Source organism: Hyperolius riggenbachi, chromosome 1, assembly GCF_040937935.1.
Source record: "Hyperolius riggenbachi isolate aHypRig1 chromosome 1, aHypRig1.pri, whole genome shotgun sequence".
In the NCBI taxonomy this organism is placed as follows: domain Eukaryota; kingdom Metazoa; phylum Chordata; class Amphibia; order Anura; family Hyperoliidae; genus Hyperolius; species Hyperolius riggenbachi.
The window spans coordinates 493,066,641-493,093,188 of NC_090646.1; the positions used below are offsets into that span (position 1 = coordinate 493,066,641).

Sequence of the window (26,548 nt, forward strand, 5' to 3'; positions counted from 1 at the left end):
ACATCTTCCTAGATTTTCAGAACCTGACGTAGCTTGCGTTTAACCAGGGCTTGTTATTAGGGTAGACTTTGAAGGTCTTTGTAGGGTTGCATGAAGCTGATATAGGAGGTAACATCCTCTGTCAATCCACCAGGCATGGTGCCTCCAGGGATGACCACTCAAAAGCAGGCCTGTAGTAGTGATGATGGGCGAGGGGGTTTAAACTTGCCCAGCAGCAGTCTTCTTTTAATCAGTCCCACGCTGCGTTCCAAGCTGCGTCACGTGACTACTATGCTTCCTCCTTCAACCCGGAAGGAGGAAGTGTTTGTAGTCACGTGACCGCAGCTTGTAACGCAGCGTGGGACGCACCGTGGGACAGATTAAAGAAGACAGCTGCTGGGCAAGTTTAACCCCCCCTCGCCCACCCGCTCAGCTGCACTCATTAGGAGGATGAAATCCAAATGAAACCCATTCGGATTTTATCTGGACATCATCGCTAGCCTGTAGCTACAACTTTGCTTCTTCTGTCCACTTTTTCACAGTCCTGAGTGCCGTGTTGGATGTCTCAAAGTGCCTTCTGTAGGTGGGGGATCAGTTGGATTAGGCAGTGGTCAGAGTGGCCTAGGGCAGCCCATTGAATAGGTTTATATGCATCCTTGAGGACTGTAGCAGTGGTCCATGGAGTTTTTAAACAGGCTTAGGTCTACTAGTGTTATAATAATTCAGCAAGGTCTCAGTGAAGCATCGGACTGAGGTGAGTGTTTGCTGCTGAGTAAAATAGAAGCAGATTGTCTAGCTTGTTAGGGAGGGAGTGAATGTTTGCCAGCAGAATGGCCAGGAAAAGTCACTTTGTAACAAACGCAAATAACAAATACTGAACCTTGCATTGCTAACAAATGCTTCAGTCAACAAAACTAACACTGTAACTCAATGTAAAAATATAAGAATGAGGAAACCGCAGTGTATACAAATCTTGCTGTGCTTTTATAGGGTTTAGTATGAGCCTTGAAGACCAGACCTCTCCCATCTGGTCCAGTCATACAATAGGGAGGGAAAATGGAGCAGCTGTGACCTGGTAATGATTTGTGACTAGTAGAGGTTTTCTATTGTTCTTACAATTAACTTATATAATGATTAACCAGCATTTATTTCCCCAAACGCATCATCTGCCAATGTTGCTCATTACAAACCTGCAGATGTCCTTTTCAGTTACAACTGTAATTACAAAGCAAAAGCCTTTTTACCTGTCACATATCACAATAAAACTAATGATTTGTGTAAAGTAAAGGTGTCAAATGTGGAGAGATCTGTCCATTGCACGAGTACCATAGGCAGCCATATTATTACCGCGTATGACCACAGTGCATGCGTGGCAAAGCTATCCTGTATTATCAACCCATATGACAACAGTGCATGCGTTGCAAAGCTTTCCTGCCATTTTATCCCCGCATATGACAACAGTGCATGCGTTGCAAAGCTTTCTTGCCATTTTATCCCGCATATGACAACAGTGCATGCGTTGCAAAGCTTTCCTGCCATATTAACCCCGCATATGACAACAGTGAATGCGTTGCAAAGCTTTCCTGCCATATTATCACCGCGTATGACAACAGTGCATGCGTGGCAAAGCTATCCTGTATTATCAACCCATATGACAACAGTGCATGCGTTGCAAAGCTTTCCTGCCATATTATCCCCGCATATGACAACAGTGCATGCGTTGCAAAGCTTTCCTGCCATATTATCACCGCGTATGACAACAGTGCACGCGTGGCAAATCGTTCCTGCCAGATGTTTCTGATGAACCCCACATAAGTATGTATTGGGGATCTGACAAGGAAAGAGAGCCCTATGACCTTAATATATGAATTATATCCCCAATACATTTAATTCCCGCTTTGGGGTTCCAACATTGCCAGAAGTGGAAATGGAATCGAAGCTGTTGCGGGATTTGATTGGTAACTATTGAAGGTGCCTAGCATTACATAAAAATTAGCATAAAATCTGCATGAACTCAGAACTATTTGCAGCTTATAACTGCATCCCAGTTATAGTCAGCCAGCTGGTCAGACAGACCATATACAATTTCTGCAACTTATAACTTGTTAAGGACAAAAAAGTATTAAAAGGTATAAATTGACAAAAGAAAATGACCAACCATAAAACACAAACACTTCCTTTTTTCACTTGGAAGGACTTTTGGGGGAGATGTAGCTGCCATATTGTGTTTAATGAGTGACAGCACATTCCAGTGAGAGTCAATAGAAGGCAGAACCTGAAGGACAGGTACACTATTAATCATGTTTATATTTAATAAAAAGGCAAAACTAACAATTCAAGGAAAACAGAACACTATCCATAGATAGTAAGTTCCCAATCTCCCTCCCTTCTCTCTCACACCACTGAAGACACAAGAAAAATCCTGACTCCAGCAGAACGAAGGCACGTTATGAATAAACCTGGTCCTTTTCCAGTTTGTTAGAAGCATCAGATGCTCTTTCCGTGTGATACAACTCTTTCTGCCTACTAATTTTAGGGATATGTGAGGAGTGCCAGGTCCTCAAAATAACCCTTTCTGCACATGTGGTTTCCAGCTAGAAATAGAAGACACTCTAAATTTATCCTAAACATCTGAGTGTTTTCCATTAGTGCTGGAATGGCAGTGAAGTGCAGTATGAGAGAGAAAATGCTCTTTTATAGCAGTAAATTAGGGCCGAACTTACTGAGGCATCTCCAGGGCGAATATCACAAGTGATCAAGCAAAACTGGACTGATGTTGTGAAAAAGTGCTTGTTATTGTGTTTTAAAATACTGCAGCCTCTGCGTGGGACAAATTGTGGGAATTGGGTGAATGTGCACTTGCAGCATCATGCAGGCCGTACATATTAGTACGCCGTCGGTGAGTTGGGCGCGGGGCGAGCCGAATGACAGCTCTTTCTGCTGCCGCTAAACTCCCTGGTGGCATTAATTACTATTCCCCCTTCGAGTCTTGGCAACTCTGAGGGAGGTGTAATTTGGGGTCTGGCAACCACCTGAACCCTGAAGTACTCTTCTTCTTCACCATGGCCAGCAACAGACAAGTCTTCTCTCCAGCAATGTACACTATACTATTGTCTATGGCTCAAATGACAGTCAAGTGGGAATATGGAGAATGGATAATAAGCCGGTGTGGGGCCACACTGCTTGCGTACGTTGTTTGCAGTGTGCAGTGAAGATCATACTCTGACCAGCAGCGATAGTTAATGAGTTACAAGTATTTCTGACTTGTTTGCAGATTCAAGGAAAACTGCATGTAGCTTGGAATTGGGCAAATCAACTTTTCGATCAGCCCATTTGCAAGCTACATACAATGTGCCTTAAATCTGCATGCATGCCCGAATTATTAGCAGAAGTAACCATCTCCATATACTAGCAAGCCACACAAGCCGATGAGGTTTCAGAACAGTGGGATACAGTGGCTTGCAAAAGTATTCGGCCCCCTTGAAGTTTTCCACAGGTTGTCAAATTACTGCCACAAACATGAATCAATTTTATTGGAATTCCATGTGAAAGACCAATACAAAGTGGTGTACATGTGAGAAGTGGAACGAAAATCATACATCATTCCAAACATTTTCTACAAATCAATAACTGCAAAGTGGGGTGTGCGTAATTATTCAGCCCCCTGAGTCAATACTTTGTAGAACCACCTTTTGCTGCAATTACAGCTACCAGTCATTTAGGGTATGTCTCTACCAGCTTTGCACATCTAGAGACTGAAATCCTTGCCCATTCTTCTTTGCAAAACCGCTCCAGCTCAGTCAGATTAGATGGACAGCGCTTGTGAACAGCAGTTTTCAGATCTTGCCACAGATTTTCGATTGGATTTAGATCTGGACTTTGACTGGGTCATTCTAACACATGGATATGTTTTGTTTTAAACCAATCCATTGTTGTCCTGGCTTTATGTTTAGGGTAGTTGTCCTGCTGGAAGGTAAACCTCCGCCCCAGTCTCAAGTCTTTTGCAGACTCCAAGAGGTTTTCTTCCAAGATTGCCCTGTATTTGGCTCCATCCATCTTCCTATCAATTCTGACCAGCTTCCCTGTCCCTGCTGAAGAGAAGCACCCCCAGAGCATGATACTACCACCACCATATTTGACAGTGGGGATGGTGTGTTCAGAGTGATGTGCAGTGTTAGTTTTCCGCCACACATAGCGTTTTGCATTTTGGCCAAAAAGTTCCATTTTGGTCTCATCTGACCAGAGCACCTTCTTCCACATGTTTGCTGTGTCCCCCACATGGCTTATGGCAAACTGCAAACGGGATTTCTTATGCTTTCTGTTAACAATGCCTTTCTTCTTGCCACTCTTCCATAAAGGCCAACTTTGTACAGTGCATGACTAATAGTTGTCCTATTAACAGATTCCCCCACCTGATCTGTAGATCTCTGCAGCTCGTCCAAAGTTACCATGGGCCTCTTGACTGCATTTCTGATCAGTGCTCTCCTTGTTCAGCCTGTGAGTTTAGGTGGTCGGCCTTGTCTTGGTAGGTGTACAGTTGTGCCATACTCCTTCCATTTCTGAATGATCACTTAAACAGTGCTCCGTGGGATGTTCAAGGCTTCAGAAATCTTTTTGTAGCCTAAGCCTGCTTTAAATTTCTCAATAACTTTATCCCTGACCTTTCTGGTGTGTTCTTTGGAATTCATGGTGTTGCTGCTCCCAATATTCTCTTAGACAACCTCTGAGGTTGTCACAGAGAAGCTGTATTTGTACTGACATTAGATTACACACAGGTGCACTATTTAGTCATTAGCACTCATCAGGCAATGTCTATGGGCAACTGACTGCACTCAGACCAAAGGGGGCTGAATAATTACGCACACCCCACTTTTCAGTTATTTATTTATAAAAAAGGTTTGAAATCATGTATGATTTTCGTACCACTTCTCATGTGTATACCACTTTGTATTGGTCTTTCATGTGGAATTCCATTAAAATTGATTCATGTTTGTGGCAGTAATGTGACAAATGTGGAAAATTTAAAGGGGGCTGAATACTTTTGCAAGCCACTGTATGTATAGAACCAGGACCCTAGTAGACTAATCATGCCTGGGTGAATGCCCAGTGTGCCTTTTATCGTCAGTCCTTACAGAGTACCAGAGGAATTTATCTCATACTTACAGTACGGGTGGAGGAACTAATGTGTGCAATTCAGGCATCTTACTGGGGGGGGGGGGGGGGGGGGTAATGGCGGTCGCGTCACTTTAGTTCTGTGCGCTCCACTCCAACAACTTTTGAATAATAAATTAGTTGAACTGAATACAGCATCAGTCAAGTCTGAGAAAACACAGTACCTGGTATCCTGCTCTCTCATTGCAACACGTAAGGATGTAAATGATTAAACAGCATGTCTCAAGTCTGTAGTATATCAGATCTTCAGAAGACAAAAGCAGTGCTGAGTGCTGTACTGGTCTTTCCCAAACATTAACAGAGGGGCCCCTTTACCGGGTGCACTTCTAGACAACCACTCCTATTGCCTTATCTTTACCACATAAACCCTTCCATAGATGGAAACTCTATTGCATAATCTATCCTAGAACATCAAAACCACTAAATACAATAAACTAGAACTGTCACAGAACAGGACTATTTGTTATGTTCAGCGCTATTACAGAGTACTATGGAATATGACAGCACTATAGTGATAAAGGACAATGTATGTAATGTAAAGCTTTGTCAAAAAGAATGCAATGTCCTTCCCACCAGGAAAGGCGGGAGATGAAATTGTTGCACCAGAGTTCTCAGTAATACTTAGTTGATATAGACTTTTACACTCATTGTGAGAAATATAATTCTACACGATGCTGGTTAGTGTCATTACATCCTGGCAGGGGTCATCAGCCCAGTCAGTCCTCAGGAAAGTTTGTGTACTAAGTTTTGTGTACTAAAGCTCATGCTCACAGTAAAATTACTGGAAGGCCAATGACGCTGAGGTTGGGAGGAGCACTGCCCACAAAAAGAAGCCCCGCCCACATATATTATGTCAGCACCATGAAGAAAAGTCAATTTTCCGGTGTAAACACTTAATGAAACTGTGTATGAATAAAGAAAGAGACTTCACCATAGCATATACACCAACAAACAAGCATGCAGCTAATCTCGTCAGAAACACCCGATTTGCATATGGTTGTTCAGAGTTTATGGCTAAAAGTATTAGAGGCAGAGGGTTAGCAGGATAGCCAGGTAACTGGTATTACTTAAAAGGAAACAAATATGGAAGCTTCCATATCCCTTTTGCTTCAGTTGTCCCTTTAAAGAGGACCTGTCAGTCAGTGCACGTTTTGATTTTAGTGATTTTTCTATAGTAAAAAAAAAAAAGTAAATCCTTCTTAGAATTCTCCATTTTAACTGTGTCCATTTTGAAGTCAATCCTGATGTCAATTCCTCCATTACTCTCCCTGTCTGATTGTGTATACATTGCCTGCCCTCCTCCCAGTCTTCAGGCACTCCCACCCAGCTCTGCAATAGAAAGTGCATTGTCTCAGCATGAGAAATATTGGCCAATAAGAGAGGAACAGAGGTGTGGCAGGGGAAAACAGGAGGGAAAGAGGCTTCAGCCAATCAGGCTGCATTAGTCAAGTCTGAGGGGAAAGTAAAGAAGCAAAAAAAGACCACCCAGCATGCCCTGCAACTTCCTTTGTGTGGCAATGTACCAAATAAGAGTCAGGTAAACTGGGGAGTTATCATTTATCAACAAGAAGAGAGTGATTTTTAACTTTTGGATTGCCTGGTTAGCTTCTGTATCACTTGTTTACCAGATCAAAAAGAATTGATATTTGGTTTTATGCCCGACAGTTACACTTACACGCAAATATATCTCAACACTGAAACTTAACAAATTAGAATACACCCCCATAGATTCTGCAACTGATTGGTCCATTTTCAAGCTGCAACATTTGCAAAAAATGAATATGAACAGGGCTGGATTTAAGGCAAGGCCGCATAGGCCTTCACCTAGGGCACCAGGAAGCAAGGGGCGGGCTGTGGGCTGGCACACTAAGGCAGTTGAACTGCCAAACATGTAAACCGCAGCGGTCCCAAACCTACAGTCCTGGCCAAAAGTTTTGAGAGACTGTCAAAAGTATTAGTTTTCACAAAGTTTGCTGCTAAACTGCTTTTAGATCTTTGTTTCAGTTGTTTATGTGATGTACTGAAATATAATTATAAGCACTTCATACATTTCAAAGGCTTTTATTGACAATTACATAAGATTTATGCAGAGTCAGTATTTGCAGTGTTGGCCCTTCTTTTTCAGAACCTGTGCAATTCGACTGGGCATGCTCTCAATCAACTTCTGGGCCAAATCCTGACTGATAGCAAGCCATTCTTTCATAATCACTTCTTTGAGTTTCTCAGAATTAGTTGGTTTTTGTTTGTCCACCCGCCTCTTGAGGAATGACCACAAGTTCTCAATGGGATTAAGATCTGGGGAGTTTCCAGGCCATGAACCTAAAATTTCAACGTTTTGGTCCCCGAGCCACTTAGTTATCACTTTTGCCTTATGACACGATACTCCATCGTGCTGGAAAATGCATTTTTTTTTCACCAAACTGTTGTTGGAATGTTGGAAGAAGTTGCTGTTGGAGGGTGTTTTGGTACCATTCTTCATTCATGGCTGTGTCTTTTGGCAAAATTGTGAGTGAGCCCACTCCCTTGGATGAGAAGCAACCCCACACTTGATTGGTCTCAGGATGCTTTACTGTTGGCATCACACAGGACTGATGGTAGCGCTCACTTTTTCTTCTCCTGACAAGCCTTTTTCCAGATGCCCCAAACAATCGGAAAGGGGCTTAATCTGAGAATATGACTTTGCCTCAGTCCTCAGCAGTCCATTGGCCATACTTTCTGCAGAAGATCAATCTGTCCCTGATGTTTTTTTTGGGAGAAAAGTGGCTTCTTTGCCGCCCTTCTTGACACCAGGCCATCTTCCAAAAGTCTTCGCCTCACTGTGCGTGCAGATGCGCTCACACCAGCCTGCTGCCATTCCTGAGCAACCTCTGCACTGGTTGCACTCCAATCCTGCAGCTGCATCATCTTTAGGAGACCATCCTGGAGCTTACTGGACTTTCTTGGACGCCCTGAAGCCTTCTTAACAAGAATTGAACCTCTTTCCTTGATCATATAAATTGTTGATTCAGATGCAATCTTAGTAGCCACAATATCCTTGCCTGTGAAGCCATTTTTATGCAACACAATGATGGCTGCATGCATTTCTTTGCTGGTCACCATGGTTAACAATGGAAGATCAATGATTTCAAGCATCACCATCCTTTTAACATGTCAAGTCTGCCATTCTAACCCAATCAGCCTGACATAATGATCATAATAATGCCTTGTGCTCGTCAACATTCTCACCTGAGTTAACAAGACGATTACTGTAATGATCTCAGCAGGTCCTTGAGGCTGGTTTCACAGTGGGACGTTACAGGCGCACGTTAGAGCAGCCTGTAACGCACCCCACCGCACAGCAATGAAAAATCAATGGGCTGTTCACAGTGCCCACGTTGCGTTACATAGTAACGCTGCGCCACTAGACAACCTACTGCATGCAGTACTTTCTAAGCGGCAGAGCCGCGTTAGACTGCTTGCACATGCTCAGTAACGTTGGGGAGGAGTGGAGAGCGGCCAGGCACATGGCTAATTAATATTCACTGCACTCAGTGACGTGCAGTGTTTACTTCCTGGAGCGGCCGCTCTGTGCAGCGATTGGCCGGCGGGACCACGTGATGCCGCATGCGCACAAGAGTACGCATCACGGCATCACGGACGCCAAAGTGAGCTGCACAACGCGGCTCACTCTGACGTCCAAAGCAGGGAGCACAAGGCGTTGCGTTAGGGGCACGTTATGTGACCATAACGTCCCCTAAAACGCAACGTCCTGGTGTGAAACCAGCCTTAATGACAGCAATGAAATACAGTGGAAAGGTTTTTTTGGGATTCAGTTAATTTGCATGGCAAAAAAGGACTATGCAATACATCTGATCACTCTTCATAACATTCTGGAGTATATGCAAATTGCTATTACAAAAACTTAAGCACCAACTTTTCTCATTTCCAATATTTTTTACAGTCTCAAAACTTTTGGCCAGGACTGTAGTCTGTGGCTGCCTTGCTTCCATATGGGACAAGCAGTGGAGAACTGGTCCTATGCTCCACTCAGGGGCGGGAATGGTAACAGCGGGCCTTTGGCCATAAAATGTCCAAATCCGGCACTGAATATGAATTAATATCAATTGTTAACATCTCATTAAACATCCCTACTAAAGGTTAATCAGACTCAAAAGGCTAATGATTAAGACATGCCAGCTTGATTGAATAATCAGGTAACTCGGCACACACACACTCTCTCTTTACTTGTGCCAACCTCTAGGGGCTGGTTGCTCACGTGACTATGCCCATATAAGGGAATCACCCTGGAGTACATATTTGTATCATGATAGGGAGGTATGGGCAATAGAGAGCAGAAAACCGATAACATGACAGACTAGGCACTTGGGAAAATAGAAAGGTTGATACATTTCCAAACTTCCTTCCTTCCTACTAATGTTTGTAAGAGTCCACAGACATGAGATTGCCAGTGATTCGGACATGCTTGTGGGCAGCTTTAACATAACCCAAATATGTTTAACATGCTCTGTTATAAATCATTAAAATCCAGTGGTTTGTCCAAAATATGACATCCGCTCCTTCCACCCCAGCACAGAAAATTCTCTATTCATGCGACTTGGAATTATTTCAGACTTTAAAACTAATTTCTGTGCCTTGTTTGCGCCTGTTTACTGGCATATGCATAACCAGGGATTATGCTGTAACATGAAAACAATGAGTCACTGCTTCAAAACAGTGTGATTTCTTTATCTTATGACCCACTTTGTGTTTTCATACTCCAGTTATCATGAGTTAGACTTTAGAACTGTGTCATTTTATGAACAACCAAGCCTCTACCTTGCCAGCTGTGGTGTGTTTGGACTGGCTGTGTATACACATAGCTAAAGTCACTGAAGTTGCAGATTACACCAGAATTCTTGGCAATCGAGTGCTCTATAACTCCTGGACTTTCCAGGGAGAAGTGGGATAAGGAAAGCTGGCTGATTGGATTTAAAGGGAACCATGCACCACTTTTCTTTACCTGTTTTTCTAATAGCTATAGGAGCTGCCATGTTCCCCCCTCCCTTCTAGCTGCCCATTATTTAACCAGGAGAAGGTGTGAAGATAACATCTGTGGCTTCTGTAAACTCTTTGAAGCACAGTGTTTTATCTACCACCCCAAACCCCCGACCCTGCACTAAGCTGTTTGCTCTCTGCTAATGTGTGCAATAAAAACAATTACATCAATCCTTTATGCCTGAAACTTCTGCAGTCGGGGAGGCCTAGGAAGTAGGGTAAATAAACGCCTCTGCTAAATGTAAAAAGGGAGGTACATTTTTTTTTAATTTTTATTAATAAGTCACATTGTTGGCATGCATATTTAATGTGTTATTGAGATGGCCTGGGTGCTAAAAATGGTGCTGGGTTCACTTTAAAGTGCGCCTGCCAGTTTTACAAAGCTACTGGAATAAACAAAAACCACCTTTGCTTTTCACGACCATGTGAACTAACCAAGCACATTATGGCTGTTCACATACAGTATGTGAAATCCGTGTGTACCTACATGCAGGGTGCATAACTGTACAGTATTAGGTTTCCCACTCACCGACTTCCTGTCTAGTCCAGGGCATGGTCTCTTATGCTGGGCATACACGGCTCGTTTTTGCCGCTCAATTCTCCTGTTCGATCATTTCGATGCTCGATTCTGCAGTCAACTCTCTTATCTCCCGCTTGTTTTTCTTATGCTGGGAATACACGGCTCATTTTTGAGCCAGATAGATGGCTCGTTAGATAATTTCCGACATGTCCAATCTCCTGCTCGATCATTTCACCGCTCGATTCCTGATAGCAGTGAATGGAAAAATATAAGAAAACCAAGTGGAAGATAAGAGAATCGACTGCAGAATCCCGCGGCAAAACGATCAAACGGGAGAATCGAGCGGCAAAAACGAGCCGTGTATGCCCAGCATTATCTTTTTCCATTCACTGCTATCAGCGGCGAAACATCGAGCGGGAGATCAGACATGTCGGAAATTATCCATCGAGACATCTAAATAATTTAAAAACGAGCTGTGTATTCCCAGCATTAGGACTAGTACACACCATACAATTTTCTGTTAGATTTGCTGTAATGCTGGGAACACACGATACGTTTTTTGCAGTCTATTCTCCGTGTGATCTATTAACCATTCGATTCCCTGCTCAATTCTCTTATCTTCCGCTTGTTTTTTTTAATCTTTTCTCCATTTCTATGAGAAATCGTGCGGAAAAGAATCGAGCGGAGAATCGGACATGACGGAATTCTATCTATTGAAGGCATCTATCAGAACGATTCTGCCGCGAAAACGAAACGAGTGTTCCCAGCATTAGAATATTTTCTGTAAAGTACTGGTAGAGACTGGTCATTATCCCTGGTGCATTGTCTTCTGGTGAGTAGAACAATGCCTAATTGCTAGGCAGATAGATGGTTAGATAGATCATTTCCAAATAATGCTGGGCATACACTGCTCGATTTTGCCGCTTGATTCCACACCCGATCGTTTTCCACGCTCGATTCAGCAGGCAATTCTCTTATCTTCCGCTCCTTTTCCTTATCTTTTCCCCTTGTCCTCCATGCAGAATCGAGCACGGAAACGATCGGGCGGGAGATCAGACATGTCGGAAATTATCCACTTCAGCCTAACTGGACTAAAATGTTCGTCCAGTTAGGCTGCGCGCGCTCCCGCTGTCCCCCGTCCCCCCCCCCCCCCCCGTGCGCGCTCCCGCCGCCGGGGGTTAGCCCAGCGATCAATGAAAGGGATTATAGATCCCTTTCATTGATCGGACCCCCCTGGAGAAAAGCAGACAGCGCCTCTTCAAATGCTGCGGCTTTTCTGAGCTCTGGTCTTCTTTCTTCTTCCTGGAAGCGAGATTGATCGCTCCCAGGACTTTTTGACTGTGGCCATCTTGTGGCCAAATAGTAAAACTACACCCTAAACCACATTTTATTAAACAAATACATTTTTACACATTTAAAATCCCCTGTTTACCTCCAACACCAAAAAATACCCAGACACAAGTTTTAATAAAAAATAAATTACAATAATAAAAAAAACAAAAAAAAACAAACAAATAGTGACCTAAGGGTCTGAACTTTTTAAATATTCATGTCAAAGGAGTATATCAATATGATTTATTAAATTATGGGCTTCTAAATAGTGATGGACGCAAATTGAAAAAAATGCACCTTTATTTTCAAATTAAATATCGGCGCCATACATTGCGATAGGGACATAATTTAAATGGTGTAATAAGCAGGAGAAATTGGTAAATAAAGTACATAGGTTTTAATTATGGTAGCATGTATAAATTTCAAAATATAATGGCCAAAAGCTGAGCAATGATTTTTTTTCCATTTCTTTCTTAGTATTCCTGTTAAAATGAATTTAGAATAAATTCTCAGCAAAATGTATCACCCACCGAAAGCCTAATTGGTGGCGGAAAAAACAAGATATAGACCAATTCATTGTGAGGAGTAGTGATAAAGTTATTGGCAAATGAATGGGAGGTGAAAGTTGCTCAGATGTAAAAAAAAATCTCAACCCTGTGGGCTGAAGTGGTTATCTATCGAGCCATCTAAACGGCTCAGAATAAAGCTGTATATTCCCAGCATTACAGAAAATGGTATGGTGTGTACCCAGCATCAAACCTTGCAGCAGGTCTATTTTAAAATATAGAATGCATCTTCCTGCTAGTTCCCTGACTACTGTGTGGGTCTATATGCAGATCACACGCATGGACACCACTGGGTGCATAACTACAGATGTGTGAGAATAGCATTGTTAAAAAGAAAATGGTAATAACAGTCACTGTATCCTTATCAGCACAGGCTTCCTGTATAACAGAATTCCAGCTTACACAATGCTGGTTTCAAACGACATGGATGCCACCATGTAATACATTTGTTATTAAAGTTGCTGATAAAAGAAAAACATGTTTCACATACTAAGATCCCTTGAATGATGTGCTCTGCCTCTAGTGGGCGTACACGCTGCATGCCTTCCTCTAATTTAATGGCTAGCTGCTCCCAGGTAAAACTGAAGGTTTGCATATTGTTTTCTGGTTGTTTAAAGTAGAGGTTAGTGTCCGTTCCTATAGGATGACCTTACTGCGGTGGAAGTGTCTAGTACGAAATGTTTTGCATGCAAACTGTTTTGGAAGGGAACATCCTCCATTAGTGTAAATTGTAGCATCTGTTTCAGATGCAATTGGTTGCATTTATGCCTTTAAAAGGCTCTGCACACCTTCTTGCTGTTAAGTCACTCATATGCAACTTGGTTTTGGATGTGCTGCCATTTCTTCCTTCTGCGTACATTTAAAATGGCCACGGGTAAATTTGGGTGCAGGGTAAAGTCGAAAGACAGCTCACCTGGCTCCCGCTGAAACTTAGGGCCACGTTAAACACTAAATTGCCTCTGCGTACTCAAGGGGGATATGTGATTTGTGCACTGGCTATTGACCCTCACCACCACCAGATGAGCAGAGATCATTAATTACCTCTGTGGATAGTGAGGCACTAAGGCTGCATAGCGGGCAGTCTAAATCTCAGTACTCACTAAAAGATGGATCAGGGATCCGGGGCAACACGAAGAACGAGCCGATCCCCGATCCATCTCCCACAATCGCGTACCGCCTGAACAAGAAAAGCGCATGTATGAGACGGCAAACGATCGCGGTAATAAGTGCAGGAGTCTAAGGTGATCGGAACGATGGTCTGTGACAGGATCCGCCATGACGGTCGCGATCACTGCTCGTTGTTAAACATCGTTTAACCAACTTTAGTTCATTTAAAAAATAAAAAAACACTGGCTGCATTGTAGGTACGGGCCTTTGGAGCAAGATTAGAAAGCAGCGATACACTATAGGGTCACTTTAAACAAGGGGCCCCTTTCAACTTTTCCAGAACTTGACAAATAGGCTTTTCAGGACAAACTAATAAACTAATCGTCACAAGAAACTGAACTATAAAGTTTATAAAGCAATCTGGCATGAAGAAAAACTCAGCCACAATCACAGTCTATGCTGGGTTTTAAAATAACATTTATGAAATAATTGAAGGTTACCGTCCAGGGTACAAAGGTCATCTGCAGAGAGGAACAAAAATGTTGAACTGGATTAATGATTGTTGGTAGATGTTCTTTATTTGGGACTGATAAATGGAAATAAACACCTTCGCTTTTTTTCAATTTTTTTTGTCTTTGCCAACTGGGGCAGTATACGCAGTGACTGGCCCAACTCCTACTCTCCAGGGTTACCAATTAGCAAGTACACTACTTTCTGCTAGGGTAGCCACAAAATGTATCATTTAGTTTCCAAGAAAACAAATATAATTGTACCTACATGCCTTACTCATGCCTGTGTTTTGTGGGACCTCTTATGCTACCTGAAAAGCAATAAATTAGGTGACATTTCCGGGTTCTTAGTTACTCCCTCTACTGCTAGCTACCCACCATGAAATACAAGCAGCATGGGTATTGCGATAGCAGTCTGAGAAGATCTGTGGCTATGGAATGCAGCCACCATTGTAGGTCTTTATTAGATGCCTCATGTCTTAAACAACAAATATGGCAAAAGGATTTGGAACAAAGATACAGAAAACATGGCCTGGATTTATTAAGGTCTGCTATTAGGTGGAGAGTTTGCAATCATCAACTGGTTCATACAAGGGCTGCTGAAAAGGTTAGTGGAGTAGCAGTTGTGCAGCTGCATTCAAGTCAGCACACACACCAACAGCAAGAAACATCTTTTTTTAAATTCCATTCATTATATCTTACAATCCTACAGCAGAGCTAGTGATGACTGTTCAGCATGTGCACATTGGTCTCACAGCCCCCTGCTGTTATTCTGTACACATTGGCCTCAATTCACTAAACTTAACTCCTGTCTTCTGAGCTGTTTTACAGTTATCACCATGGTGATATAATTGTGATAACTGTAAAACAGCTCAGAAGAGTTATTAAAGACAGGAGTTAAAGAAAACCTGTACTGAGAATAAAAGTCAAAATAAGCATACACAAGTCATATTTACCTTCCATGTAGTTTACTCCTCAGTGTTTTTCTCCTGTCCCGCGTCCTATTTGTTCACTATGATCAAGGGAATTTTCCGCCCTCCATTTTGAAAATAGCCATTACCCCATAACAGCTTTCTGGTCAGCACACAGTTAAACTGTAACATCGCCCACTTGAGCCATAGGGAAACATGAACATTACCTGGTACATCCGTTTTCCTCTCAGCTATAACTGACAGCAACTGATATTTTACTGACAGCAACTGATATATTTCAGATCTGACAAAATATTGTCAGAATTGGATGGGATTATTGTCAGAAGAAAATGGTGAGCTTCTGAGAGGGACTGATGGCAAGGTAACTCTGTAATGTTCATTTGAAGTTACCTCATGTGTTTATTTTAAATATTTTTACTCAGTACAGGTTCTCTTTAAGCTTAGTGAATTGAGGCCATTGTGTAGCCTACTCCCCCCCCCCCCCTTTCATTATCTTTTGAAGTAGGCTTGTGTGGCTGCTGCTTAGTTCTGGTGGTCCTGTATCCTATAGATTAACTTTAAGGCCAGGGTCACACGTAGCAGAATCGCATGAGCTTTCCCCATACCAAATAGTGTAAAAACGTATGTGATTCTGTTAAGTGTGACCTTGGCCTAAGTGGTGCATGTGCTGCCCAATGTACTGTATGTGTGTGGGAGCTGTGGCTGGTGGAACTAGATAGGAGGTACTGTACATGGCCTGGGCTCAGCAGATAGTGACAGCCCTTGGTGGGGAGGGGATCTCCACACACCACTACTTACAACAGTGCTGTCCAACTCCAGTCCTCAAGGGCCGAAGTCCTAGCACATTCTAGGTACAGCTCAAATTAATTGATGCAACTAAATCAGGAAAGGTGTGGTTCATAGAGTAGAACACCCATCTCCATATCTCTGTCCATCCTGAACACTGGCATGGATATGGCCCTCAAGGATTGGAGTTTGACAGCCCTGATTGACATAAAAGCAACCTACTCAGCTAAAGTGGAGCAGCTGGTCCTAAGATTACCATACACAGTTTAATTCCTCTCTCGCTAGCTAATGATTGATTTTATAGATTAATCAAGGAGAACTGCCCACCAGGGCCAATAACATACTTTTTGAATAGCCAAAGATTCACTGTTGAAAAATTGAACGATTTGGTTGTATTGTGTAAGGCCACCAATGTAGGATGCCTGAAAGGAACTTTGTGCTCATTTCAGACAAACGCTGTAAAACCGCGCAGGAGATTTGAGCGCAGCCGGCGCCACCATAGGCCGTAATAGGAATTACGGCTATAGTGGTGCTGCTCAGTGAGTAATTTGGGCATTGTCAAAAGACAAAGCTCAAATTATTTTAAAACACTTTCATCTGGCCGCCAGCAATAGCTGGAAGCCGAATTACATAATTCCCCACTATCCATGCTGTCCTGGAGGGGGAATAGTAATTAGCGCCGCCGGGAACTTGTGCGGGAGCAGAGTAAGCCATATATCAGCTGTATCCTGCGCCCAAATCTCCCGGCGGCTATTTCATAGGTATGCCATTTCAGAGTATATAAGAGTCCCCAATATTCATGAACTGGTCATTAGTAATCGTGTGCGCTAGAAAACCGCAAGTGCAGACAGCTCACACCTGCATGTGTTACCCTGTTCGGTAAACAGCTGAGAAACGGGTTTGTGCAGGCAACAGTGGCTAAACAAGCCAGGAAAAAAAATTCTGGGCAGCTGTTACTGTATGCCTTAATCCCAGTCTCATTCAATAACAAACTCTTTGGTTGCCAACAAAAAGTGCTCCACATTTGTCAGTTTTCTTTGCACATGGTATATGATAGCAATCCTTTAAATGCTTATTAATTGGTGCTTATACTTATATGTATATTTAAATACAAACATGAAGTTGTTTTATATCATAAAGCTTTGGAAAAGATTACAAATCCTGCTTTTCTTAAAGAACCGCATTATCATTCTTAAAGGGAACCTGAACTGAGTAAAATAATTTAAAATAAGCATGTTGTACCTGCAAATTAATATTACATACTTCCCTCATCGTCAGTTCCTCTCAGAAGCTCACAATTTCTTCTAACAATGATCCCTTCCAATTCTGACAAAATGTTGTCGGAACCGAAAGCCCTAGGGCCCTTTTCCACTATATCAGTTGCTGTCAGTTATAACTGAAAGGCCAACTAATGTGCAAGGTAAGGTCCATATTTCCGTATGGCTCAATAACAGGTGAGTGCTGATCCGGAAGCTTTCACAGGGTCATCGCCATTTTTCAAAGGTAGAATGAAGAAATCCATCGATCACAGAGGACAAACAGGACGCGGAAGAGGAGAAAGAGATTGATGAGCAGACTACACGGGAGGTTAGTTTGACTTGTGTATGTTTATTTTGACTTATTTTTCAGTCCAGGTCTGCGTTAAGTAGGCAAGCATATTAATGTAAGCCTGCTACATTACACATAAGAGCTGGTTTTACACATTTAACTTTGCAGGCTTGCAGCTGTGGTCCAAGGTTACCAAACCCCCCTCAATAACTAACCATTTCTGAAGATTTTCTGGAGTATGGCACAATGGCTGCCGTTCAGGATTCTGTACAGGAAAACATTTCTCATTCTGTCGTTTAAACCTGTTAAGTGTGAGACTTTGTTTTCATCCAAAGCTTTCAGTCATTTTCATGTTCCTAGACATATAAGCGAAAGATCAGCATAAACTTGAACTCCAAAAATTTTGTAAGTCTTTGATAGAGTGGGGGAGGGTGAATCTAACAATGTGAAACACAGTGCTTCTGCATGTTGGTTCAGAGCTTCCTCATGTGACTTCCTGTTATGCTCAAGTATGCAGAGGAAGTCAAAGCTATTTTTTTTATTCATTGTGGATTAATGCGAAATTTGTGATTATAACAAAAGAGACAGTATGTTACTCCAAAACAATAAGTGTGTCTTTACATACTGAGAAGGTATTAAGTGCAGGGTGGCTACTCAGACAACAAAGGTGCAGAGAAACTGTGGAAGCAGAAAAAAAATAAAATAGTTTTTATAGTTCCTCTGAAATGTCTGACTGCCCGATAGTCACTGTGACCTTCCTCTGCATTGACTCAACTGCTGCTAACCACTTGTCCTCTTTCACACATTTTGTCCTGGCATTCACCTACCATAAGGAACTACAATATTGCCGCCTGAGTTCAGACTTCTTGCAAAATGCCTAAAAAAATGGCAAATGTTGCTTTCAATGAGACCTGAAGTTTCTTGCCAATTAAAGCAGCAGGGACAGCCATACTATCCCAGGAAAAATAACACATATATATATGTAGATAAATACTTGTTCTACTTGCGTAACATGTGTATTGTACTTTCCACATTTTTATTTCAGTGAATTTTACAAGGAAGACAGTAATTTTCCATCTTTACTGCCTTTGGCTGAAGCAATTCTGAAGTCATTTCCTCACTTACTCTTTTTTTCTTCTCTCCTAGAAACTGAACTTTCATTTCAGCTTGCTTTGTAAACACATGAGGACAGCATAGATCGTATTTCAGCAGCTTCTGCAGAGGGGTGAGGTGTATTTCCCTTCTCAGCCTCAGCTTGTTACACTGAATTGTCCTAAGCCAATCAGTGAGAAGCAGAAATGTGGGAGGGGCGATAACAAGCTTCCCTCTCCTCAGCAATGTACCAGAATAGAGACAGGATGACCGATATAAAGGTTCAATACAGCAGAAACATTTAAGATTATGCTGGAATGCTTGCAATACTGACTGCATGTAGACTACAGTCGGTAAAGTGTAGGTAAATGGAATTTGATTTTGTAGCTGACAATCCAGATTTAATACCCACAATGTCAAACAAGCCCTGCTGATGCCGCCCATGTGTACTCTGCTTGACAAGCCCATTGAGTACAATGACGTTTGTTTTCTTGTGGCCAAACAGTGCTTGTGTAAATGTGGCCTAAAACAGATTGAACTTTCTCTGTAAAAGCTGAGGATACATTGAGGCTGCAGCACCTCATGTTCAAGTAAGGCAGAAGCCTGTAAAGACGTCAAACAGTGAAACAATAACAAATACCTGTAATTCTCAGCCAGCAAAGGTTTAATGCATGTACAGAGCTTATAGCTGATCCTTACATGAAAAAGCAGAAGATTCATTCAGCTGCCTATTGCTTTGCTACTACTGATTATCTTGACATGCTGATTTAACTGAAGGTATGTGTGCACTATATAAAACTTATCCTCTGATTATGCTCCGTTTTCATGATCATACTCAGCTTCTGTTGTACAGGTTTGCTACAAGTTCAATTCAAAAAGAAGCATAAACAAAAAGCAAACTGCTAAGGAGCACAGAAAGGTCAGCATGTTCTATCCTCCGCTGTAAAGATGCCATAGAGCATTAAGTTATCCACTTGTTATAACTGCTTCACTCACATCTATGAGTCATACAATGACGTAAACACAGTGAACGATACTTACAGGAAAACTACTGTCAAAATAAATGATGTAATTGGCTACCATAGCTTAATACGATTTACAGTATGAAAAGACTTTAAAAGATGGTAAAAACTGTTTTTATTCGCCCTGCAAACAAGGACAATGTAACTGATTGCCAAACATTAGTCTTATAATAACTGAAGAATTCACAAACCCAGATAGAAGCTTCTGCACCATTATAAAAATATTTTTTTTTTATTGATCTGGAAACACAATGTACAGATGTTGTGCACAAAACTCAGAAAACCGGCATTAAAGAGGAACTTTAGCAAAAAGGGGAAACAAATCAATACATTCCAAAGGGAGACGTTAGAAGAGTATAGAATAGAAGAGAACAAGAAATGATTGATATTCGCCATGTAATTTGTTCACGTTGTTTGATCCACAATGAGCCTTGCTAGTCATCTTTACTACTGGTAGACATGAAAATAACTAGACAGCACCAACTTCCATTATTTATAACCGCACTAATAGGCTAAAAGGTTGGTTTTTTTTGTACATCTGCACAGACGGAGATATGGTTGCTTGACAGTTGGAAACAGCTGTTATTTCCCACAATGCAACAAGGTTCACAGACAGGAAACTGTTAGGGACCCAGGTCCTGACATCACACTGTGGGAGGGGGTTCACCACAATATCAACCATACAGATGTCCCTGATAATCTATTCGAGAAAAGGAAAAGATTTCTCATGGTGAAAGGGGGTATCAGCTACTGATTGGGATGAAGTGCAATCATTTGTTGCAGTTCCTCTTTAAATCCTCCATCCAATAAATCATCCTGGCTCAGTCTACAGTCTCTGGAAAATATCAGTTACATTGTAATCGAAGGGTTGTGCAATGTTTTGCAGCAGGTCACTGCAAGGAAAAATGCTACCCAGACTCGAGCAATTCATATCAAAATATGCAATAAAACGTTACACAAAATGGACCATTTGAAATATTCTACAAAATATATACATAAAATAAATTATGCTCTTGCAGGTACATTGAACGGGTAGCTGTAATTCTAAATTCTAGTATGTAGTCCTTGATGGAAAGTGTAGCTATACTATATAGACATACTGCTGATCAAATGAAAATGTGACGGAGCCAGAAATGGTGAGTTCTGTGGTGATGACAAGACCCTCAGATTCAGTCACTAAAGAAGAACGAGCTCACTGGGGAAGTTTGCAAGACGCAAGTCACTGAATTTTCCAACATCACCTTGCAGCAGTAACAGGTAAGGAAGTAGGAACTAAAGTGTATTTAAGCCATGTGGACAAAATACAAAGTCGCCTCACTTGCCTTTCTCTTAGCTGGGCCCAGCTCTGCCACTCTGCTGTAAAGTTTGGTATGACATTATGGCCTGTGGTTCAGAAATGATCACACAATCCAGGACTATTTATCACTGCAGAAACTATTTTTTAGCTTTAAGTGGCTTATATAGAGTATACATATTGGTCCCAATTCTTGACCTGCACGTGGATGAGCTCAATTGCTACAATTATCATCATTAGGCATATGTAGCGCTGACATTTGCAATGCTAATGATCCCTCAGGAGAGCTTACAATCTAATCCACACTACAGATATTCATACTCTACTCCAAGACTGATAGAGACATTCAACTAATGAACTCACCAGGAAGTTTTTGCATTGTGGGAGGAAAATGGATTGCCGGGAGAAAACCCACACAGACACGGTCAGAATAAACAAACTCCGTGTAGATAATGTCTTGGCCAAGATTCAAGCCTGGGATTCTAGTGCTGCAAGTATAGAGGTCTATTCACTGTGTTGTAAGTGACCTACATATTGCCAATAAACCAAATAATACACGCGGTGAGCAAATGATATCCACATGATATTGTTTTCTCCTTGACCCAATATTCAATCAGTTTGCAGCAGAGATAAGATTTAATCCATACTGCTACCAGCTTTACAATGCTCAGTTCAGCACAAGGCTGTTTCAGCTCTGCCTGAAAAGGACATTCAATATAAAGGTCAGAGGTCAGATTGGCAGTATAGTTTGTTACAGGTCAGCCACCAATCATTCTTTTCATCTGCATTTATTTACCACTGCTAGTTACAGAAGCTACTGTGCCAAACCTCATACAAGCGGCAATGGCCTCATACAGGTCAAGTCAAATTATTACCTTATTTGCGTTTAAACATGTACACTTATTTTTTAATGTTACTCTTTCATACTGTAATAGGGGTATTTAGCGAAAAAAAAAAAATACACAAAAGCAACAAATGCTAAACACAGAAATTAGAAATATAATACAAGTTTGCCTGGCATGGGCAATACAAACCCCTTCTGGTATAATACAGGAGGCCCATTATGACGTACAACTGCTTTCGTATCCGTTGCGGTTTCAAAACCTACTTTCCACAACAAATACCGGTATAGATCTATATATTAGAAAGGTTGGTCATATATTTGTTTCTAGAGCATAAAGTGACTTAAAATGACAAACTGCGGTACCCGAGTAGCATCATTACATGCCCCTCCCCCTCAGACTGTGAGGACTTCTTAGTCATACACTCAGTCATACACCCAGCAGCTCACAAAGACCGAGACCAGCTTTCACAAATAAATCCTTCTATGATATGACATTAGAAAACAGCCTCATTGTGAGCTGGAGCATTCATTTCTAAGACCTCCTGGCCAGAATTGCAGTTTCCTGCCAAGACTTTTCCGCAGTCTGCCTGTGACTCTTCTAATGTGAATGATCAGGATGTTTCCAGCTGTAGAAAAAATCCCAGGCTTCCTAATCAGAGGTTTGGTATTAGAAGTTCCTAGAGCACTTAGCTACAGACAATCTGGAAACTTCTCACGCTGCAGTGGTTCCACAATGCAATGGCTTGCTCTACTGGAGAAAGTGCAGTGTGCCTGCACTGTACTTTGAGGAAAGTGACCCTTTGTGCACAAAAATACAGATACTACACAATGAAAACCTTTGGGCAGGCACATTTAAATATGATTGGAGTGTTCCTTAAAAGGACCCCTGTGCTGAGGATAAATAGGGCACCAGTGGTTTAGTCAGATCGGTTATCTGAACTGTGTGTTAAGCCTCATACACACGGGCTACAACTGTCGCCGCAACCACGTGGCACGCGCGTGTTGCGGCGACAGGTCGCCTGTGTGTATGAGGCGCGCGCCACGAACAGTCGCTTGTCAGAGCCGTCGCCAGGCGATTGACTTGGCCAATCGCCGGCAACAGCTATTGCTGCAACTGTCGCTAGTCCGCCGTGTGTATGTGGACTAGCGACAGCAACTCCATACACAATGTATGGAGCTTCCGGCGGGGGGAAGTGGGGGGGGGGGAGGAACCTTCGGCGACAGCTTCCGCCGAATCTGTGTACCTCTGTGCGCCGTGTGTACGGCTGTTGCACAGAGGAACCTGGCGACGAGCTGTCGCTTTTTTTTTTTATATGGCCCTTGCCACAGACGTGTAGCCATTATAGTGTGGTATCCCCCCCACATGGTTGCACAGAGCTTGACCTGGATGCAGTAGTTGGTTCTCCCTTCACTATACTAACATGGATCTGGTGATTTGACGGAACTGGCAATATGTGTAGTTTCATTATGTCAGAATTCTTGTAGCAGGAAAAGCTGGTGTGTGTGTGTGTTTCAGTTATGTTTAAATGTGCTATGCAAAAATTCTGTGTAAACTAAGGCTGGGATATCTTGTCCCTTTAAGGTATAAATGCTTTCACTATCCAGTTGACTGAAGCCTGATAATGTACAGTAAGGACACAACTAGTTTTGCTTAAAAAATAAAATATTCCTACAAAACACATTGTACTATAAAGTATATCTGACATGAAACTGAGAAAAAGGCAAGACATTTCCCCATTCTGAAAAGAGATGGTGCGCCACTATCTTCATAACACTGACTTGCCCATGCCAGGCACAGGGCAGACAAGAGGTCATCTGATATGTATACATATGCACAATATATATATTTATACAGCTCAACATAAAACTGGCTTTATGACAAAATAATCAATGTAATCCATAATGTGAAACAGTTAACCTTTGTTGTTCCAATAATCTCTCCAATCTCACTTAAACAAATAGCTCCATTAAGTCTACATACTGGAAATGAGAGCTGATGTTAAAAGATAAACATGAAACCACCTACAAATTGCCACTGCTCAATAAAGCAGATGCCGATTTAGCTCTCCTGAACTCATCAGAAAGTCCAGTGGCTGTGTTGAACAGTAAGTACACCATACACAGTACTGGATGTTATTGCTCCCTCTGCTCCTCCAGCTTTCATGTCTTTCTGCTGCAATCACGCCCCCCTATCCCGGCATTACATATACATCGGTGATCTGTGTATCAGGTCTGATAACTATTTTGCATATCTATCATAGCCCATTTCTGTCAGTACCCAGGAAATGGGAGGGTACTGACAGGAATTAATTATGCAGAGCACTGATAAGACTTGATGTACAGGTAACTTAGTAATGCTGTCATGGAGAGAGATGGGGGTCTTGAAGAAGCAGGAAGAGGTCTGGGAAATAGGCAACACAATGGAACAACCACAGCAGTGGTATAAAGGTGCATAAACATGTCCCAACTTTACGCCTGATTGTCGTTTAAACTAGTTGTTTGAACACCTTGAAGTGCAAACAACAAGTAGTTCAGGCGTCATGTACACACTGACCAACAAAGCGGCTGATATGCCAATTTACCTAATTTACATGTTGTTTAACCAACTTGATAATGGACAATGGACTGGATAGATATTAGTTGTACAAACGACTGAAAGTCTTTTGTACACGTGTACGGACCTAGTCGTTTGAACGATGGTTGGTTCAATTGTCCGCTGAGCGGATCAGGCAAACCGCCTGTTATCAGTCGTTCGACAGCGCATACACATGTCCAACCTGTCATTCAAACGACAAATCGGACGACAAGTTGTTTGAAAAAGTTGGACATGTGTATGTATCTTTAAGTGAACCACAGATGGAAATAAACTAATGAGAAACAATTGGATCTGTCCCTCTACTCCTAAAAATGACTCTGAGGCCTGGTGCACACCGAGCGGTTTTTGTAGCGCATTCCAAACCGCTTCCGCCTGTGAAAACGCTTGGCTAATGTATTTCAATGGGATGGTGCACACCAGCGGGTTTTTAGCAAACCGCAAACGTGGATCCTGCAGCACTTTTGCGGTTTGCAGAAGAGTTTCTGCCTCAATGTAAATTAGGAAAAGCTCAAACCGCTCTGAAAAACGCTAGATAAGAGCGGTTTTCCAGGCGTAACCGTAACAGCGTCACTGTAACAATATATAAAATCTGCCACACAAAAAGCTCCAGAAAACACTAGGCATGTTTAGAAAACCTCTCTAAACAAGCCTAGAATCGCTCTGAAAATCTGCTTCAAAAACCTCTAAAGTTTTGAGGATCTGCTAGCAGTTTTGGTGTGCACTGGGCCTCAGATATCACAAGGTTTTATTTTATGTATAAACATTTACAAAGCAGATTTAATATTTCATAGTCTCTGCTCAATTGCAGTGTCTCAAGAGTCCCAGAGTAAAAATACATGAACTATTGACCTTTTGATCTTTTCCTCTCACTGTAAAAAGCATAGGTATCTGCTTAGGGCCCTTTCACACCAGAGGGCTTTTTCGGCGTTTTAACGCCACGGCCGAAGTTGGCATTTTCCTAGGTAAAAGAAAGTCCATAGACTTTCATTTTACCATTCACACTAAACGCCGCGTTTTGGAGCGTTGCGTTTCAACGCTCCCAGGCGCTTTTTCTGGGCCTACCGCGGTGTTTCTCATTACAATTGATTGTAATGTATAGGCGTTAAAACGCCTTGAAAACGCCTGCAGCCAAAACGCAGTGTTTTAGCCTTTCACCGCTGCCTGTAGTGTGAAAGAGCCCTAAGGAAAGTGTTTTATAGTTGTAATTTGTTATCACTGAGTCCTGACTGGAGAAAAACTGTCAGTAACATAGGTAATTATAAACTCTTCCAGGAAGGGAAACAATAAAAAGGAGAACAGCATAAGTGTCTGTATACTTGCCACTGTATATGCACGCCTACTTCATCATGTCACATTTCTTCTCTGGTACACTAAGGGTATGTCCGCCTATTTTTTCTTAAAAACAAAACAAAAAACCCCAAAAAAACTTTTGTAAGGGAGGGTTCTCAGGTCGGTTTTGAGAGCAACATCTATCATTCATCAAACTTGTATATTTGATAGGTGGCAGTTTGATATGGATTTAGTTCTTCAAAAATGTAATGTTATTTAACCCAGAATTATAGATGGAAAACCTAAAAATCATAAACAACAAAACAAAAACCCTAAAAAAACAAAAACAAATAAAAAAGTCTTTCCTCCATGGAGAACATGTCCATAAATGTCTACCAAGAGCTGAAATCTCCAAACCCCCGAGCAACTTTTTCTTTTTTACTGGTAGAGGGTCCGCTGTCATCCGAATCCGCAGATCTTTTCCTGTGGGCAACAACAAAACAGAGGATTTAAAAACAAAACAAAAAACAAAGCATTGGATTACTCAGAAGGAAGGAAACAAAAGGTACAATACAGAAGACATACCAATTCTGCTTTTGCTTCATGTGGCAGATAGATTAAAAAGCTAAAGAGTTAGAACACTCTTGGATCAAAAAAGAGTAGACAATAACCTCCCTTATGAAAACCTGGTATATGGCCATAGATGCATTCACAATAAATGTAACTTAGTTTGGGATAGATGAGAGGTGTGCTAACTTCACTCTCTAGGTTATCAGTCCCAAGTCTAAGGTTTACAACCAGGGGTGTAACAATAGCCCTGTTACCCCCGTTATTGTTGTGGGGGGCAGGTGGTGTGTGGGGGTGCCAGAGCTAGCTCCTGTACTTCGGATGCAAGGCACCAGTGGAGCTTTATATATTACCTGCATCTGGCCATGGGGCAGATCTT

General features: G+C 41.9%; 1 protein-coding gene across 1 annotated transcript in view; it reads right to left on the reverse strand.

The window, feature by feature from the left end:
- Positions 1 to 19,697: 19,697 nt before the first annotated feature.
- PPIL2 (peptidylprolyl isomerase like 2) overlaps positions 19,698 to 26,548 on the reverse strand; it is a 107,400-nt gene continuing 100,549 nt past the window's right edge. Inside the window, exon 20 of the mRNA XM_068243099.1 lies at positions 19,698 to 26,085. Within this exon, the coding sequence (XP_068099200.1) occupies positions 25,995 to 26,085 (91 nt within the window). The 3' untranslated portion in view covers positions 19,698 to 25,994. The remainder of the gene's footprint in view (positions 26,086 to 26,548) is intronic.